This window comes from Salmo trutta, chromosome 37 (assembly GCF_901001165.1).
Source record: "Salmo trutta chromosome 37, fSalTru1.1, whole genome shotgun sequence".
Classification (NCBI taxonomy): Eukaryota; Metazoa; Chordata; class Actinopteri; order Salmoniformes; family Salmonidae; genus Salmo; species Salmo trutta.
In genome coordinates, this window is record NC_042993.1 from 21,451,962 (window position 1) to 21,473,230 (window position 21,269).

General features: G+C 43.9%; 1 protein-coding gene across 6 annotated transcripts in view; it reads right to left on the reverse strand.

Annotated features, from left to right (window-relative positions):
- Positions 1–2,271: 2,271 nt before the first annotated feature.
- The window catches only part of LOC115176735 (semaphorin-6D), a 152,038-nt gene continuing 133,040 nt past the window's right edge, over positions 2,272–21,269 (reverse strand). For 5 of the 6 annotated variants that reach the window (XM_029736978.1, XM_029736972.1, XM_029736973.1 and 2 more), the window contains 2 exons: positions 17,894–18,058; positions 2,272–6,034 (listed from right to left, as the gene is read on the reverse strand). In XM_029736978.1, coding sequence (XP_029592838.1) covers positions 4,668–6,034; positions 17,894–18,058 — 1,532 coding nt within the window. In that variant the 3' untranslated portion in view covers positions 2,272–4,667. The remainder of the gene's footprint in view (positions 6,035–17,893; positions 18,059–21,269) is intronic. The other variant, XM_029736979.1, reaches the window with a different exon arrangement.

Sequence of the window (21,269 nt, forward strand, 5' to 3'; positions counted from 1 at the left end):
ACCTTCAATGCTGCATAAATTCTTCGGCACCCTTCCCCAGATCTGTGCCTCAACACAATCCTCTCTCGGAGCTCTACGGACAATTCCTTCGACCTCATGGCTTGGTTTTTGCTCTGATATTAACAGGTGTGTGCCTTTCCAAATCATGTCCAATCAATTTAATTTATCACAGGTGGACTGCAATCAAGTTGTAGAAACATCTCAAGGATGATCAATGGAAACCAGATACACCTGAGCTCAATTTCAAGTCTCATAGCAAAGGGTCTGAATACTTATGTAAATAAGGTATTTCTGTTTTTTTCTAAAGACCCGTTTTTGCTGTGTCATTATGGGGTATTGCGTGTAGATTGCTGAGGATTATTATTATTTTTAAATCCATTTTAAAATAAGGTTGTAACGTAACAAAATGTGGAAAAAGGGAAGGGGTCTGAATACTTTCTGAAGGCACTGTATATAATATACACTGAACAAAAATATAAATGCAACATGTAAAAAGTGTTGGTCCCATGTTTCATGAGCTGAAATGAAAGATCCCAGAAATGTTCCATAAACACAAAAAGCTTTTTTCTCTAAAATGTTATGCACAAATTTGTTTACATCCTTGTTAGTGAGCATTTCTTCTTTGCCAAGATAATCCATCCAACTGACAGGTATGGCATAACAAGAAGCTGATTAAACAACATGATCATTACACAGGCGCACCCTATGATGGGGGCAATAAAAGGCCACTCTAAAATGTTCAGTTTTGTCACACAACACAATGCCACAGATGCCTCAAGTTGAGGGAGCATGCAAATGGCATGCTGACTGGCAGGAATGTCCACCAGAGTGGTTTCCAGAGAATATAATGTTAATTTCTCTACCATAAGCCACCTCCAACGTTGTTTTAGAGAATTTGTCAGCATGTCCAACCAGCATCACAACCAGGCGTCGTGTTGCCGAGGGGTTTGCTGATGTCAACGTCGTGAACAGAGTGCCCCATGGTGGCGGTGGGGTTATGGTATGGGCAGGCATAAGCTACGGACAACAAACACATTTGCATTTTATCGATGGCAATTTGAATGCACAGAGATACCGTGACGAGATCCTGAGGCCCATTGTCGTGCCATTCATCCGCCGCAATCACATCATGTTTCAGCATTATAATGCACGGCCCCACGTCTCAAGGATCTGTATACAATTCCTGGAAGCTGAAAATGTCCCCGTTCTTCCATGGCCTGCAGACTCACCATGGCCTGCATATTCACCAGACATGTCACCCATTGAGCATGTTTGGGATGCTTTGGATCGACGTGTATGACAGCATGTTCCAGTTCCAGCCAATATCCAGAAACAACACACAGCCATTAAAGAGGAGTGGGACAACATTCCACCGGCCACAACCAACAGCCTGATCAACTCTATATGAAGGAGATTTTTTGACCCAAGCCCATACTTTTTTTTTGATGGTATCTTCGACCAACAGATGCATATCTGTAATTCCCAGTCATGTGAAATCCATAGATTAGGGCGTAATTAATTTATTTCAATAGACTGATTTAATTATATGAACTGTAACTCAGAAAAGTCTTAGACATTTTTGCATGTTGCGTTTATATTTTTGTTCAGTATATATATAAATCTTGAATAGGATGATCTATTTGGGATGCCATTTGAATGAAATTGATGGAGAGGGGGAAACACTGAATGCTCAATTATCCACTGATTTAAAGCAATTATATTCGAGTGATAGGCTGTTAAAAAACTCTGCAGCTGCGAATAAAAATATAAATAATGTTACAATTAAAAAGTAAAGTGAACCCCGAAAGATGGAGATGTGTAAATTAGACGTCCATTCAGTCCTTATATTATCCTACTGTGGCAAAGGCTATGCTGCAGCTAATGTAGGGCTACCTGTCAAAAATAAGTTACCATGTTAAGATCATGCATTGGACTGCGCTTCATAGCCTACTGAGATGCGCTCTGTCCCAACCCTGAGCGTTGATGATTGATCATGCAGAGAGAAGGCCGGTGAGAAGCCAGATTTAGCCAGATATAATTTAACAGTTCAATTTCATGTCCTGCTGTTGATAGAAATAATGTATTACAATTTACGGGTTTTTCGGAAGTTATTTATTCCGGGGAAAAGGGAGTGGGTTTGGGCGGGAAGTCTCGGTAACCCTGTTCCCACTATTCAACTCTTGACAATGGTTAATAAAGTTGTTAAATAGTTTTGTAATAAAGCACAGGTAACTTCTATGTGAGAATAACATGACACACATCAGTCAGTGACACACTTGCAATGTATTTTCATTTATTTCTATTATAAGAGACATACAATGGTATTCTGTGAGACCAAATTCATAAAAGCCCAAGAGCTTCTGCCAAGAGAATGAAAACATTCTGCATCAACGAGTCCCCCCCCCCCCCAAGAGAATGTATTTACACTCTGTGCAATACTGATAGCTATTAAAAGTCAAATAGACCATTCCCTTTCCCATACAATCTCAATGCAAACTCAAATAAACTTCACGTCAACTCACCAATAAGTACTGTAGCTGCCCTTTTCCTGTCATGAGATATGGTCACATTCAAAATAAAATACTGGTTTCATGTGTAATGGGAGGGATCCATATGGTCTGTGAGGATTCTACTTATGCATGTGTTGCATCCACACAACTAGTTTGTCTAAAATGCAAGAATGTAGCCATCTATAACTAATGTTGTAGTTTAGGCTCATGTATCTATCGGTCAGCCCAAGGTGAATTCAAGTGTGAATGGTAAACTTGGGGTCAGACCAGCTTCAGGAATCTAGGGCATAAATACTATTTTCAGATACAGTAATAGTGTTTTTTTCTCTCTGAAATAATTGACCATGAATCCAGCAACCCATGAAGTAGCCCAGAAAGTGCAACAGCAGAGGGAGTGGTATTTCTGAGGCCGATCTGACTGCTTTCCCTCTCTCTCCCCGAGGAGAACGCCCGGCAGACGCTTCCGATCCCTTCCAGTCTATGCTCATCGGATCAGGGAGTCCATTCAATTTCTACCTAAAACAATTATAACATCTTCTGATCAGACAAGAAAACACTAAATCCCAACCTTCCGATCTTTTTCGCTACCTGTGGTGTTGAGGTTGAGACCAAGTGATATGTAGGGAGTATCAGAGAGCCTGAATAATCTTAACATCTGAGGGACTGATGTCCCCCTTTTAATCTATTGAGTAGCCTGCTATGCTACAAACAATCAAAAGGTAAAGTTAGCAATCAAGGAAAAAGCCAACCCAGTGAAAACACATGAAAAGGAGGCAAACAAAAAAGATGCAGCCTCAAGCTGTTGTAGTCACTATGCCAGTGTTGGCAGGCTCACAGTTCAGGGATATCAAAAACCCTAGTTAGAAATACAAATCTACAATAGATATGACACATTCCGACGACCATAACAAAAAAATCTAACACCTATTATATAGCATCTTGGCGCCTTGCATTTACCCCTACCCCATACCACATACTATATTAAATAAGGCACACATTTACACATACAATTAACATTTGGCTAGTATTATTCCTTTATTTACAACCAATAGCCAAAGTTAATAATTATAACTGCAGTCTGTACCATGTTGAGTGTTTTTTGGGGGGCGGATGGTCTGATCTTGATCTTGATTCTTTGGGGGTTGAGTGTCTGGTCCTCTTTGGGTGTGATACATGATAATTATATTAGAATTCATGAGGATCAACTAAGCACCAATGTGATAAAAACATTCTTTAGGAATTATAGTAGACCCTACTTCATAGACCAGCTGTATTAATGCCTTTCATCTGTTTCTCAGGACTTGGCAGGATAGTAGGGTCTCCATTTTCCAAAAAAGAGAAACGCCTAGCATAGTTGCTTTGAGTAGTTTCCTTTGCTTGTCAGTATCCACCATCTTGGCTCTCTTTTTGAATGTGAGTAGTACATTCACCATGAACTTGTTAATATGGTAAATGATTACTTATTCCCCTAGTCCACATACTAACCATGCTGAAACCGGGGCAGGCGGGGCCTTGCCTCATTTCGAGAACTTCTATTTGAGATGCGAAACACCAACTAGTAATGTATTTCAACATAATGGGTTCAGTTTCAAAGTAAGGCAAAAAGACAGAGCTACCTTTAAAGGAGTTTTGTTGATGTCGTTTCACGGGATACATATACTGCATATGTATATGTATACATATACGGTGTAGATAGAAACACACATATATATACACACACATGCATATATAGAAACACGTTAGGGGGATCAGGACTGTTTGTCAACACTACATAAGAAAAGGTAAGCAAAAGCAAGTTTCATAGGCATCGCAAGAAGCTCTAGATTCAATCTTAAGATGTCCGATGTTTGATGGCAAACCCTTCCATAACTAAGTTGCATGGTAAATCCACTGAGGACATTGGCAGCATAATATAAGGGGGTCACGTTTCACCAACCCCAGTCCCTCACCTTCTATAAGCAAATAGCTGAGCAATACCAATATGGTACAAAGATATTCATTGGACAAAAAGGGGGAAATAACAAGTTTGTTTGAGGTTTGTCGACAGCAAGAATGGCTGCCACAAATTCCAGGGCACGTCTTACACTTTTCAACCATTGAGAGGAGAGGACGAGGCACAGTCACTATTGTCCTGTTCTCCTCCTCTCCTCTTTCTCCTCAGTAGTTGAAGTTTCCCTGTTGGTTGACGGGAGAGGAGGCGGGGATGAAGAGGGGTTTGGGAGGGACGTCGGGTTTGAGGGAGGTGGTCCGGCGGACTATGGCCCCCCGGTGGAGGTATCCTCCGGTATCCTCCTGTTGCTCTCCATTGTAGCTCTGCTGGCGCGTCAGGTAACCATTGGGGATGAGCGGGTAGTGGATCTCGCAGGCGCTGCCGGTGGAGTTCATTCGAGCCAGCATAGGGGGCGGTTGGTGCTGGTGGCCGTTACGCTGGCTGAAGCTTTGCTGTCGGTGGACCATCCCTCCACCACCCCCTCCATTGGCAATCTTAGTGGCAGCGGTAATCAGTGAGTGTCTCTGGGAAGAGTGCCTCCGCTCCAGAGTGGACTGGTGGTGAGGGGGCATGTCCGGAGGTACGTCCATGCGGCGGGTCAGGCTGTCTCGGGGCAGGGTGGACGAGCTGTAGTAAGGCGCCGACTCCGTCTCTGGGATGTGCGGCTGGACGCGGTTGGCAAAAGCTAGTTGACCCCCATGGCACCCGCCGCTGGCTGACAGGCCGGATGAAGTCATGACCTGGGTGTTCTTGCTGGAGTTGGCCTCGTGGATGTGTTTGAGCAGCTCGTCCAGCGATGTGACCTCCATCACCTTCTGCGGGTAGCAGGGGTAAGGCTGCTGGACCAACATGCGCTCGGTATTGTGGATCTTGCGTTCCTCTAGGTGCTGGGGTCCACCGACCAAGGCATGCCCATTGGCCAGAGCTTGCCCATTGGAGAAGCTGTGAGAGTAGGGGTAGATCTGTTGGTGGAGAAGGCCTGAGCTGGGCCTGGAGCCTTGTCCCATGTTGTGGGACTTGGGCTCCTTGGCATTGTTACAGTTCTGGTTCTTCTCCCACTGGTTCTTGAAAGCCTTCATGTTCTTGATGGGCAGTTCAGGGGTGGAGTCTGGGGTGGGCAGACCAGAGAGCTCCGAAGAGTGGTGTAGGTGATGGGGGTGGACCAGGTCTCCCATGGTCATCCCTGGGTGGTGACCACCGTTCCGTCTGGGTGCTCCTTGACGATGCTCCTTCCCGTTCTGGAAGAAGGAGTTGTAGAGCTTGGGCGAGGACACCTCCATCTTATCCTCCTTGTTCTGGCTGTCCAGCAGGCCATTGAGCTTGGCCAGGCTGCGTAGGGACAGGGCGTGAGGGATGGGGGCCTCCGGGTCCTTGGCCAGCCTCTTGGTCTTGTTGCCGGTGTGGTTGCAGTAGCAGGAGACCAGAAAGCCTGAGAGGAAGGCTCCAAGGACAAAGGCCACCAGCACACAGGCGATCAGCAGGGTGTAGTGGACACTGTGGTTGGTCTTCTCCATCTCGGGAGGACGTCGGACACCTTCACAGAAACAGAGAGTGAGAACAAAATGGTCTTTAGTGTAATGAAACCAGAGATCTAGAAGAGACTATAATTTCTATGAGGTCAAGCAGGCAGCAGCTGGAAAATACCGGTTGTGTTTACAGAAGCTCTACTACGTGGGAAGCAGCATTGCAGAGGTGTTGGAACCAGCCCCTTGGCTTTCCTCCCTCTCTGTTAATGAATCAATAAAGTATTTCTTGCCAAGACCTCATCTTTCGTCTCCAACTGCAAAGAGTGGCAGAGGGCAAGAGCTCCCCAGTCAGTGAGAAATCAACTCCAAAATGAAATTGGGCTTTAAATATTGATGGGTGCACTGGCAGGAGTCTGATGTCATTCACACTGGCTGTGCTTTCAAATGCATGGATCAGGATGTGTGCACCTGCGATGAACTTGCCAAAAATAACCAACTCGACCAACCAGCTCATAGAATACATCACTCTTTAATTGAACGAGAATCTGACTGATTCAAATGGTTGTTTGGGAAAACAACTAAGCACCTGAAAATCTCAAGGTTATCTCAACACTATGAAAACGCCCTTGGATGGTGTGACCCTGCCACTATATTTGCCTAATGGCATCTGAGATTCGACAGGAGGAGTGATACTAGCCACCTCTCTCGCAATCAGAGCTCATTTACAAAGGCTGCTGCCATCTGTGGTGTCAGGCCCTTCTCCAACCTTAATGATAGTCTCTGTGAAATTGATAAGTCTGGGGAGGGGAATTGGCCCGCACTGGGAGGAGAAATGCAGGTGTCCCAAATAAGCTAATTTCATCCCGTAATGAGAGCTCAGGTTAGGCAGTAATGGGCAATGATAGTGCCAGCTTTAGACGTAATGGTGGTGATGGGATGTTGAAGATGATGAGGAGGAGGGTGGGGTGGGGGGGATTTAAATGATTGGGCCTAAGAGAGACTTGTCGAGGGTTTCTCTCTTTCGATGAAATTACAAAGAGCTGCCACATGCTTCAGCTTTAACAGAGTGAGGGCACTTGATTAGAAGGGAATTTCACTGAGGGAATTTACAATTAGGCGTTTAGCGGAATCAAACATCTCGTACAACAATTTCAATGACAGCAGTGTCTTACACTTCATAATTTCTTTAAATGGGTTTTGTTCAAATAGGTTGCCAATACATTATTCTGTCTGAATCAGAAAAACAATGTTGGGCCGAAAACTGGAGTCTGTGAGGGTAAATGCAGGCAGCATACCAATACCATTTGAAAGAAAGATATTCATTAATTTATAAGGGAAAGGGAGATGTGAATAATAACTCGCATGAATCTACAGTACATGGAGAACACTGCACAGAATGACCTTGGATACATTTTTTTAAATGTTCTTAGGTCAAGTGTGTGTGTATATCATTAGGTATATATGTGGAGAACAAGTATGCAGTGCACACACAGTATGTCTTCAGGTATATTCTGAATGTGGAGAACAGGTATGCAGTGCACACACACACACTGTAGGCTGAAGAAATGAGTAGCAAAGCTCCACTGCAGCTTCAAGCAGAAACTCATCATGAATCTATACAAGTAACAAAAGCACAACGGGAAAAATCTCAATGTGTCAATAGAGGAGCACTGGCATCAGCCTTGAAGCTCCTGGCACTTTGCTAGTAACTCTAAAGGGTACTTGTCACCATTACCGTTTTTCTTCGACAGCCTCTTAATACAAACAGAGAGAAGATGGGGCAGAATTAGCATCAAACAAGGCTTCGTTCTTTGGTCTTGAAGGAGCTGCCGACACAAGTGTCTCTTTGCCTGGTGTTGATGGAAAGTTATATGTAGGTCACAAAGTTACAGGAGAAGTGTCTGCTCCCCGTCTCTCTCCCAGCGCTCTCAGGACTGCAAAGCTCTCCATCACTATCAATTTGGCCATTTGCTCTACATCAGTGAGTAGAATAGTGAGTGCCATTCCCCTATAGAGAGATGCAATATACTGTACTATCACATTCTCCTGGCGATAATGTTAAATTCACAGAGTAAGTTTGACGTGCTGCTTTGAAATCGCGAGATCTATCCATTCATGTGCTATATCCATTGTATTTCTATGGCGTTGGCATGGCAATGCTTCGTTTATCCTATCTGTCCTAGGCCAGTGTGTCAGAGTGAGCCGAGGCAGTGTGGCAGCATGGGAGTTTTATGAATAATACAGACCAGGATGCCCATGTTTCTGTGTGGCTTCCCCCAGCCTCCCTGTGGCTCCCAGCTCCCAGTCCTGTGACTCATCTGGAGCCCTGACCAGGACCCTATGACTATTGAAGGGTTCCACATGGCTGAGGAGCTATGAGTCAAGCGACACAGTGGGGATACACAGATCTCCAACCTCACGCACAACCTGTCACAACACGTTTGGGGCTGGAGTGGATGACTCAATCGGGCCGTATGCGTGACATATGGTGGCATGGTCACAGTGAAATTAATACCCACTGAATCATGGCATGGGGGGACTGGTGTGCTGCTAGACGGCGCACAGGAGGTATAGCATGCAGGCAAACAGTATACTGCCAGTTGATGATAAAGCATTGCCTCAATACAGTGTTGAACGAAAATACCTTTAAAAAGGGTCAAATTAATGATTTTACGATCCAATATTGTATGAGACCTCTGATAAAGAGGCGAAACAAAAAGGTTTGAGAGCGCTGCTTTAATGTAACATGTGACCATTAATTGGAGTTGTCTGCACCTGTGTAGTGGTAGAGTTGCATTAAAAATGTTAGTAAAATATAGGTGTGTTATATAAAGATATGTGGTGCCGCAGGATAATTGAAGCTACTCAAAGCAAAAATAACCTCCTCTCAATGGTTTATATAATGTTAATAACAGTGTTTTTCCATGTTTGTTTTTCTCGGTTGTCACACTACATCTTTAGCCAAAGTGTGGGTTCGGCATGGTCTCTGCTGAACAGAGGCCTACTATACATGTAATGCGTGACGAACAAGACCACACACACATTAAGAACGCTCAAGTCTTCTGAAAGGTAAACACACATATGGTTGAGATTTGACAGGAGGGAAGGAGGGGAGAAATGGTGACAGAAAGGGAGAGAGAGGGGGGACAGGTGGAAGTATTCATGCTCGAGAGGAAGAGAGCGACAAAGAGAGAGAGATACAGTAGGGAGAGAAAATATAACTTCAGTAAGAAACTGCCAGGCAACAGAAAAGAGAGAAAGAGGAACAGGACAGAAAAGAGACGAGCAAGAGAACTAGAGAAAATAAAATGAAATAGAATGTGGCAGAAAGCTGGGGACAAAAAGTGACAGAAATAGAGTGTGAGAAAGAATGTGCAGGGAGCAGATTGTAAGGGGGAGGCTGGGAGATGATGATGGAGAGAGAGAGATGTGTCAAAGTGAGTGACAGATTGTCAGCCTGGTGGGTTTTGAAGCTTCGCTCTCAGAAGCAGCTGTGTTTTGGTACGTAGAAGGACCCCGCTTGACGCTCTTTACCATAATGGTAAAAATAGACAAGGCTGTGCATTATGTAACTGAGCTAAAGCGATACGCAACCTGGAGTCTGTTCTGCGTTTCACTAATTGGGGATGGGTTGGAGCGAGGAGCGATTCTGGAGTGTGAAGTGCTATTTCGGCAGGTGATAAAATAGCTCCAAAACAAACAAAAACAAAAGAAGTGAAACACAAACAATGCAAGCAGGGGTTTTCACCTTTGACTCAGATCTAACCCTTCTCTGAGATGCTTAAAACCGATAGTTATATAAATCATACAGATTCATTTATCTCCATAAAATGCCCAACTGAACTACTACTCTACATACCTTAGAAGTGTATCAGCGTCAAGCTGTGCTTTATTCTACTGCATGTGCACCATAGAATCAGCTAGCCATCTGCAGTGTTGACGGCCATATGGATGGTCTTGAGAATCAGGGATTTAGGATAAACTGGACATCAACCGATTATTGAGCTGGGATACTACGGTGCTTTTGGTAATCCTGATTGCTGATACCTAACTATGGTGAGGAATGTTGGAATATAGACACGGCTCGACTTTGGGACAATTACAAAGTACAGTACGCAAATGTTGTTTTCAAAGTCAACTATCCCTTTAAAGATAACTTTTCCATTGTGTCAATACACTGCTCAAGATCACACTTACAGTGCCTTCAGAAAGTATTGATACCCCTGTACTTATTCCACATTTTGTTGTGTTATAGCCTGAATTCAAAATGTATCAAATGTATTATTTTTCCTTTCCATCTACACACAATAATTACAAAATGGAAACATGTTTTTAGAAATTTGCAAAATGTATTGAAAATTCAAAACAGAAATAGCTAATTTAATTAAGTATTCACACCCCTGTCAATACTTTGTAGAAACAACTTTGGCAGCGATTAGAGCTGTGAGTCTTTCTGGGTAAGTCTCTAAGAGCTTTCCACACCTGGATTGTGCAACATTTGCCCATAATTCTTTAAAGAATTCGTCAAGCTCTTCAAGAATTCTTCAACAACTTTCAGGTCTTGCCATAGATTTTTAAGTAGATTTAAGTCAAAACAGTAACGTGGCCACTCAGGAAGATTTACGGTCTTCTTGGTAAGCAACCCCAGGTGTAGATTTGGCCTTGTGTTTTAGGTTATTGTCCTGCTGAAAGGTTAATTAATCTCCCAGTGTCTGATGGAAAGCAGACTGAACCAGGTTTTCCTCTAGGATTTTGCCTTGCTTAGCTCCATTCTGTTTCATTTTTATCTTGAACAACTTCCCAGTCCTTTAAGATTAAAAGCTTTACATTTTTTATGAATTTGTAAACATTTCGAAAAACATAATTCCACTTTGACATTATGGGGTATTGTGTGTAGGCCAGTGACCAAAAATCTAAATTTAATCCATTCAAAAATTCAGGCTGTAACACAACAAAATGTTGAAAAAGGGGTGTGAATACTTTCTGAAGGTACTGTAGCTAGGCACTGGAAACGACTCCTCAGTTATATATTTGCATCAAGTAAAGACGTTCCAAAATAGCCTAATTAGTTTCTGTTTCTCTACAGCTGAGGGGAGAATGTAATAGTTCCATTAAAGGGTACTTCATTCCATAGTGCTGCAATGAGTCAACATGGCCCCAGGCTTCGCAGGCAACTACTACCCCCAACTAATGCCAGAGATGTATTTTCTGCCGTGGAAAACACAACAACAAATCATCGGCTGATACACTACAAGCACTGTGAGTGTTTTCAAAATTAGACACGAACAGGAGTCTGCTAACAAAAATTTGGAGTACTTTGACAATTCAAATAGCTGATGCTTGGGTAATGATGAACACAGTTAACGCTCTGTGTTTGTGGTGTGTGAGCGTGTGCAAAAGGGGGTCTGGGTGTTCATGTCAATGAATTCAATCATGTACTCTCATTATTAAGAATATGCATAATATTACACATCAGTGCCCAACCAATTGGACGCAGCTTGATTTATGCACACACGAGGTAATATGATACGCTGTAATGTAACTGGTTCAGTCCAATTGAAAAATAGTGCTAATGAACATGGCATTTTATTAGAAGTGTGCTGATGCATGTGGAGCATCAAGAGGTTTCACTGAGGAGACTTGTGTTGAATACTAGTCCAAAAATGAAAAAGGCGCTAATGGAGAGATCGAGATGTACACAATAGTTACTTGGAGGAAAATGGGGGAGGGTCATGCTTTTTCTATTTCAGTCAGGGGGAGGGTTTAGTGTAACAACAATATCATGGAATAAAATATAATAAATTAGGAAATGATAGTTTCCCATAGACTGTTCATATATGCCTACCTGTTGTGTGGCTGCGGTGTTAAACAATGAATGGCTTTTCTCTTACTCATTGATGATCAGATACTTCAGCTGTAACTGATTCTGTTGTGATACATTTTAACAGTTGATCACTCTAGCACTGTTCCAAACTTAGACTATGCTCTATTTTTTGTGGTACTTTTACCATTTGTTCCTCCCCAATTTCGTGATATCCAATTTGTAGTTACAGTCTTGTCCCATCACTGCAACTCCCCTACGTACTCGGAAGAGGTGAAGGTCTAGAGCCATGCGTCCTCCAAAACAAGCCACAATGCTTCTTGACACACTGCTCGCTTAACCCGGAAGCCAGCCGCACCAATGTGTCGGAAGAAACACCGTCCAACTGGCGACCAGAGTCCGCTTGCAGGCGCCCGGTCCGCCACAAGGAGTCACTAGAGTGCGATGGGACAAGGAAATCCTGGCTGGCCAAACCCTCCCCTAACCTGGACGACACTGGGCCAATTGTGCGCCGCCTCATGGGTCTCCCGGTCACGGATGGCTGTGACACAGCATGGGATCGAAACCGAGTCTGTAGTGATGCTTCAAGCACTGCGATGCAGTGCCTTAGACCTCTGCGCTACTCGGTAAGCCGACTATCCTCTTTTTTAACAATAGCCAGAATTTAAATCTAAATGGCTTCGGTGCTGCAGCATGCGCACATTTGTTGTCATGCTCTGTTGTGGTATTAAAAAAGATTCTGCTTGTCTCCAGTCATTTTCATCGAAATGACGTAGAATTGCATAGAAATGCATTTATAAAAGGCATTTTTTTCGTAGACTAAGTGAATAAGAGGATAGATTCATGCAGTGCTTTTATTATAATGGATATCTTTTCACCCCCCCTTGTCCGTGGTGGTTTGAGAATCCACAACCTTCTGGCTACTTTGCATTGTAATTCTTACAAAAAGGCTCTCGTCTGTCCTAGGAGTGAGGGTAAACGGTAGGCATGTTTTTTGCTATCCACTTTATATTTTAATAATTATTTTGGGTATTGGGGAGTTTTTTTCCCTCAAACGTTCAGGGAGGGTCAGATAAAATATATTTTACTGAAGGGAAGGCCATCCATTTTAATTTCAGAGAGATCCGATTTTCTCCAAGTCTCCCTCGTTACAAATAACATACAATCCCTTAGAACCTGGAAAGTAGAGACCAATTTGCCATAATATCTCAGTACAGTACATCACTCAATGCTGACTTTGAAAACCAAGATATTATCAGTCAAAACATGAGTGATAATAAAGTTCAAAGACACATTTTACATTTTTCAAACTGCTTTGGAACAGACATAGTTCAAGTAGTGTCTGATAGCCTCATCATCCACCATCAAATCAAGCATGGCACTACATGCAGTGGGACATTTTACATGCAGTTGCATCAGGAATAAAATAGAGAGAATAATGAGGGCATTCACCATTCAGCACCTGGAAAAGCTACTGTATTCCAGAGCCAATCCCTAAACAAACATATTAACTGTCTGGAAAGAAAAGCAGTGCTGGAAGAACCATAGCTTTACCAAACAGTGGCCTGAAAGCACGCCTAAAGCCACAGAGAAACAACTGCTTGTAGGCAACAAAAACACACAAAGCACAGTTTCAGTCATAGGCTTTGAAACTGGGTAGAGAGGTCACAGGGGGAAAAGGGGAAGAGGATTCAACAAAGGAGGCAGATAAGGGTTAGTCAGTCCAACCGAAAAACAGGCAGGTTAATAGAGAACTATTCCCCAGGGGTCAGGGGTCGAGGAGACAGAAAGGGGTAAGGGGTCGGGGTTAGGAGTCAGGACAACTGCGTGTGTGGATCTGTACACTGTGGGCCCAAACGTCACTGGGACACTCAACACTGATGTTGACTAACACTCTGGTCTCCATGGTGTTAACATGATAATAAAAATGTAATGGTGACACTAAGCATTCTGAACTCAAGGGTGACAGTAAACATATAGGAAGTTTCCCAGACACAGATTAGGCCTAGTGCTGGATTAAAAAGCATGCTCAATGGAGAATCACCATCAGCTTTTTTTTGTCCAGGACTAGGGTTAATCTGTGAACGGGAAACCAGTCCCTAATGTTGACAAACAGGCAAGAACATGTTGTGAACAACTTTAGTATAGTGCATGTTTTGAGGTGTTCATATTGCTGCGTATGGAAAGATGTAGTATTGTGCATGTACTGTATATGACCCGTGGGGAGGTGTACAGTACAGAGCCCTACAGTGTGTGTTTTCATAGTAAAACCTGATGTTAATCATAGTTGTCATGAAGAGCGAGTAATTCGGGCAGAAGAATTAAAGGAAACTGTGATCTAGTTAAAGTGACCTTTATTTAGTGTCATTACCACATGATTAAGAAGTGATACTAAATTGGCTGTAACAGCTGTGACTGAGGCATTCTAGTGAGGTGGGCAACATTTTCCTGATTATGATGAATAGCTTAATTTACACACTCAGCTTGAGGAGGATGCTGCATAGGATTGTTGATATGCCTAAATTATCCACATTTTTTGAGTTTCTAATGCAAAACTTAAAATTAATTTAGCGACATAGCATGACTGATGATGTCGTAATCAAGAAGAAAGGTGATATGAAAGTTGAGTTGTATTGATGGCTAGACGGGAAGTGATGTAACCTGGTGTCTATATTCCTCGAGCCACTGAGATATAAAGAAGAGTAAGGAACTGGCACCGTCCCTCCAGGACACCAACCCCTTTTCAGCAGCAAAGAGAAGTTCAGCCCGAGTTCATTCTCTGCTGTTCTCCTAGGGCTTTAATGAGTTTCAAAGCCCTGCCTGCTTGCCTCTATTATCGAGTTGTCTCCCTGTACTTGTCAGCTAAATTAGCTACTAGCAAGGCTTCTTTTGCCGTACCCACACAGGTTCATTTGAATATGGAGACGACCCCGGAGGTCTGTTTAAAATAAGCTAAGCAGGAAATAACACTGGGAAAACAAACAGCGCGGTCTAAAAGCTGGGTCGAAATAACGTGCTTTTGCAAACGCGTAGGTTGAAGCATTCTGACACTATAGGGAGGTAGGCGTTCTCCCTGGATGGAAACACAGGGTCGAACCGCAGCTAAATGATTGCTGGAAATGTTCATAACAGCGAGGTCTCAAAAGGGGTGCTTGTACTTGTATTTTGGTCAGTCATAGTCTTTATATAATACATTGCTTCTATCCGTAGCTGGATGAATCATGTCACCTTGTATTTGCGTCTGTGTAGGCCTTACATAAAATAAAAACAAAAGCTGTTGGGATGCAATTCTAGAGGGCTTCAGAATTGCTATTACTGTAGCTTGCGGTAAATTGTTTTTGTTTATTGTGCCAAAGATGTTTCAAACCTGCCTCAAGGCCAGCCTTAAACTTACATCAGTGCTATCTAGGCTCTTCTCAAATTAACCTCAGTTTACAGAAGTACATTATGAGATGCATTGGTGCTGAGCTAGAACAAAAGCCTGCACCCACGGCTGCCCTCCAGGACCAGAGTTTCTTGACCCCTATTCTACCTACAGTATACTGCATCTCATCTGAAGTTATACACACATATATACACACACTGCTCAAAAAAATAAAGGGAACACTAAAATAACACATCCTAGATCTGAATGAATGAAATAATCTTATTAAATACTTTTTTCTTTACATAGTTGAATGTGCTGACAACAAAATCACACAAAAATAAATCAATGGAAATCCAATTTATCAACCCATGGAGGTCTGGATTTGGAGTCACACTCAAAATTAAAGTGGAAAACCACACTACAGGCTGATCCAACTTTGATGTAATGTCCTTAAAACAAGTCAAAATGAGGCTCAGTACTGTGTGTGGCCTCCACGTGCCTGTATGACCTCCCTACAACGCCTGGGCATGCTCCTGATGAGGTGGCGGATGGTCTCCTGAGGGATCTCCTCCCAGACCTGGACTAAAGCATCCTCCAACTCCTGGACAGTCTGTGGTGCAACGTTGCGTTGGTGGATGGAGCGAGACATGATGTACCAGATGTGCTCAATTGGATTCAGGTCTGGGGAACGGGTGGGCCAGTCCATAGCACCAATGCCTTCCTCTTGCAGGAACTGCTGACACACTCCAGCCACATGAGGTCTAGCATTGTCTTGCATTAGGAGGAACCCAGGGCCAACCGCACCAGCATATGGTCTCTCAAGGGGTCTGAGGATCTCATCTCGGTACCTAATGGCAGTCAGGCTACCTCTGGCGAGCACATGGAGGGCTGTGCGGCCCCCCAAAGAAATGCCACCCCACACCATGACTGACCCACCGCCAAACCGGTCATGCTGGAGGATGTTGCAGGCAGCAGAACGTTCTCCACGGCGTCTCCAGACTCTGTCACGTCTGTCACATGTGCTCAGTGTGCTTTCATCTGTGAAGAGCACAGGGCGCCAGTGGCGAATTTGCCAATCTTGGTGTTCTCTGGCAAATGCCAAACGTCCTGCACGGTGTTGGGCTGTAAGCACAACCCCCACCTGTGGACGTCGGGCCCTCATACCACCCTCATGGAGTCTGTTTCTGACCGTTTGAGCAAACACATGCACATTTGTGGCCTGCTGGAGCTCATTTCGCAGGGCTCTGGCAGTGCTCCTCCTGCTCCTCCTTGCACAAAGGCAGAGGTAGCGGTCCTGCTGCTGGGTTGTTGCCCTCCTACGGCCTCCTCCACATCTCCTGATGTACTGGCCTGTCTCCTGGTAGCGCCTCCATGCTCTGGACACTACGCTGACAGACACAGCAAACCTTCTTGCCACAGCTCGCATTGATATGCCATCCTGGATGAGCTGAGCCACTTGTGTGGGTTGTAGACTCCGTCTCATGCTACCACTAGAGTGAAAGCACCGCCAGCATTCAAAAGTGACCAAAACATCAGCCAGGAAGCATAGGAACTGAGAAGTGGTCTGTGGTCCACCTGCAGAACCACTCCTTTGTTGAGGGTGTCTTGCTAATTGCCTATAATTTCCACCTGTTGTCAATTCCATTTGCACAACAGCATGTGAAATTTATTGTCAATCAGTGTTGCTTCCTAAGTGGACAGTTTGATTTCACAGAAGTGTGATTGACTTGGAGTTACATTGTGTTGTTTAAGTGTTCCCTTTATTTTTTTGATCAGTATATATATATATATATATATATATATATATATATATATATAAAAATAAACACACACATACACATACACACACATACACACACACACGTGTGTGTCCTATAGCTAGCACAGTGTGTGGGTGCATCAGAGAGAGAGAGGCCTTCCTGGAACTGCCACGCTGTTACTTCCAGAATAGTTCCTCTCTCGCCTTATCAGCCGGGTCCCCCGTGCTTTTGATTGAACCGGCAGCCAGGCGACACTAGCCCATGCTGAAATAGATTGCGTTGCCCAAGTTTCTATTACGGTTTCCCCTTGTCCGCACGCCAGCTGCTGGTTATTTATTTGTTACAGGCTTTTCTCATTTGAGCCTGGGTGGCTCATCATTGCAGCCGGAGACTCTGTTGGTCTGAATGGAACCCATCACTACCAAGGATTTATGGACTCCTGACAAGGTGCCAGAGGAGCGCAGCAAGGAGAGCCTGGGCTAAAGGAAATAGCATCAACGAACAGCCTTCCCATCCTGCTGAATATTAGGAGCTCCGGTTGGTTTCCTATTGGGAGTAATCTGGGAATGACATTTAGGAAGCAGCGCTCTAGACAGCGTGAGAAGAGAAGACGCGCTTGGTCGTGTGTGATTGTTAAAAGTGTGTCCCGCTGGAGAGCGGAGAGTAATCTACCCTAGTATACGGACAAATTAAGAGATGAGGAGACAAGCAGGAGTCATTTTGTTTGGAGATTGATTGAAGAGTTAATTGAAGGGTTAATTGGAGCCAATGCAGTATCTATTTAAGTGATTAAGCCTCTCTAACTCATGGTTGCTTCATTAAGTGAGTGGATATATGGTTAAACGTTCAGTGTCCTACACACAGAGATTAGAGTGTTAGTGCTCAGCCTGGTTAGCAGTGTGCAGTGAAGCTTCAGGGCCCAACAATGCAATCCAGTGCAGGTCAAAGTTCAGCAGACACAGACACCCCACCCCCTTACCCTCCATCTCCACACTGATTGGTTCCGAGTCAGGTGACCCCTGGTCCCCAACTGGGACTGGAGGACCGCCATCTGGACCTGTACCTCTTTCAGAGTCACCTGCCACCTTTGGGAATGGGGCCACCTGATTGGTTGTGCTGGCGGTTGTTGTGGGTGTGGTCTTCCCTGTTGTTGTGCAGGTGGGGGAGGGGTAACAAAGTAACCCGTTAGTGAAATGGAAATGCAGCACACAAAAACACCTAAATATAATGTTGTTTTATGACAAGGGAAGGATTCTTAGTGCCTTGGAGAAAAAAAACATAAATCCAGCATGAAAAAAAGATTACTGTCATAATTACTGTTAAGCTGATGATGACAATGAGGACATTAACATAGAGTGCTTTGAAGACAATTCAACTGAATCCCTGATTGCAATAAATAAAGTAGGTAGCCTATACATTACACGTAAAGCACTCCTCCATAGGTGCAACATGATTCAGTGCATTAGAACCAACGTTTTTCCCCACTGTTTAATGCCCTTAATAGATAAAACATTCAGGCGTTGCAGCAATTACGAGTCATTGGAGAAATACACTCAGGGGCAATATGGTCATGATTTGGCTGCAGTGCCGGCCTTAAGATTTCCAAACCTGCTGCCTTTGTTACCGAACCAGTGAGAAATCTCTTGACACGGCACTGTAGCACATTCTACACAGCAAAACCCTGTTGTTGTGGACGCTACCAGCTGGTGCATGAATGACTCTTCCAGCACATACAAAGTTTGATATACAGTTACCTTTCACGGCCGATTTTCTTTGCTAAGTAGTTTGACAGATGAGGTGAAATAGATACCAGTAGCTGAGGTAATGGTAGGTAATGATTTACAGCAACTTTCAGTTCTCTGCTTCACTAAACTGTTTTACAGGTAGTTACCGTCTAACCTACATATGGAATGGTCTATGGAAAATGTGACAATGTTTACGGAAATGTGACAATGGCAACATATCCAATTAGCATCTATACTGGTACTGTGGGGTTATGTGGTGTCTGAGTCTGTGGATCCAATACGGGTCTGTACTGTGAGAGATCTGGCAGAAGAAAGCACTGTCATCGTCACAACACCCATCATGAGTGTCTTCCTAATTCTCTGACAGTGGATGTCCTTGAGGCCTTGTGTGCAGCACGCCGCTATTGACGTGGATGTTTCGCTAATAAGCCGGCCATAATGTTAGCATACTGGAGGGTGCCAGCCCAGATTGAAAGCGAAAGGCCCGCTCTCGATGCCAGTTGATAGTTTTCACTCTGAATAAGGTGCCCTGTCAGAGCACCATCTGCGCCAGGCAAATTAAAACTGCACACCGGGGAATTCAGCCTTGGCATGCCAGACAACAGCTCCAGGCCTGCATTATTACTTCAATTTATCAACATTGTGTGTGTGCCTGTGCATTGTTTTCTCCTTTGCAGAGAGAAAAGGAGAAAAGCACAATATGCAATGGGGAATGGTTTGATTGTCCACACTGCTGGGTGTTTGTCTCTCGCTGCTTTCTCTATGGGACGGGATTGTTCCATTCCGTGGAATAGTAAGAAAGAGCACTTAGGAACCAATGCACACCAGCGAGAATGGCATTGTTCAGCATTATGGGGTGTTTTATTGTGGGGAAACCTTGATCTTCAGCTTGGACTCAAAGGTTTTTGTCATTCTGCAAGTCTGTGTCTGAAGTATGACAGTGTGTGAAGTACTTCAAACAGAGTACAGAGGCATGGATGGAGTAATCGCCTGGCAGAATTAGCCAGTGGGCTAGTCCCACTGCCCACTGAGCGGCACTACTTCCTCCAGCAGAGAGGATACGGAGAACAAAGGCATTGTGAGAATGTGGAGGTCTGAGGCTAAGCTGCAGTGCAGACAGTATTGCTTCTGTTCTGAAGTAGATGGAAAGGCTGGACTGGACACTGGATGGGTGGTATTGTTGAGATATAATAATGGCCAGCAACTCTCACTAAGATGGTCTCAATGCTGTGTTTATCACTTCTAGGGATAAGCAGCCACCATCAGTACCCATGGATAATTTGTAAGGTGACAAAGGGATATACAGTTGAAGTCGGAAGTTTACTACATACACTTAGGTTGGAGTCATTAAAACTCATTTTTCAACCATTCCACACATTTCTTGTCAACAAACTATAGTTTTGGCAAGTCAGTTAGGACATCTACTTTGTGCATGACAAGTAATTTTTCCAACAATTGTTTACAGACAGATTATTTCATTTATAATTCACTGTATCACAATTCCAGTGGGTGAGAAGTTTACATACACTAAGTTGACTGTGCCTTTAAACAGCTTGGAAAATTCCAGAAAATGATATCATGGCTTTAGAAGCTTCTGATACGCTAATTTACATCATTTGAGTCAATTGGAGGTGTACCTGTGGATGTATTTCAAGGCCTACCTTCAAACTCAGTGCCTTTTTGCTTGACATCATGGGAAAATCTAAAGAAATCAGCTAAGACCTCAGAAAATTGTTGACATCTACAAATCTGGTTTATCCTTGGGAGCAATTTCCAAATGCCTGAAGGTACCACGTTCATCTGTACAAACAATAGTACGCAAGTATAAACCCCATGGGACCACGCAGCCGTCATACCGCTCAGGAAGGAGACGCGTTCTGATGAACGTACTTTGGTGTGAAAAGTTCAAATCAATCCCAGAACAACAGCAAAGGACCTTGTGAAGATGCTGGAGGAAACTGGTACAAAAGTATCTATATCCACAGTAAAACGAGTCCTATATCGACAAAACCTGAAAGGTCGCTCAGCAAGGAAGAAGCCACTGCTCGAAAACCGCCATAAAAAAAGCCAGACTACGGTTTGCAACTGCACATGGGAACAAAGATCATACTTTGTGGAGAAATGTCCTCTGGTCTAATGAAACAACAATAGAACTGCTTGGCCATAATGACCATCGTTATGTTTGGAGGAAAAAGGGGGAGGCTTGCAAGCCGAAGAACACCATCCCAACTGTGAAGCACGGGGGTGACAGCATCATGTTGTGGGGGTGCTTTGCTGCAGGAGGGACTGGTGCACTTCACAAAATAGATGGCATCATGAGGTAGGAAAATTACGTGGATATATTGAAGCAACATCTCAAGACATCAGTCAGGAAGTTAAAGCTTGGTCGTAAATGGGTCTTCCAGATGGACATTGATCCCAAGCATACTTCCAAAGTTGTGGCAAAATGACTTAAGGACAACAAAGTCAAGATATTGGAGTGGCCATCACAAAGCCCTGACCTCAATCCCATAGAAAAGTTGTGGGCAGAACTGAAAAAGCGTGTGCGAGCAAGGAGGCCTACAAACCTGACTCCATTACACCAGCTCTGTCAGGAGGAATGGGACAAAA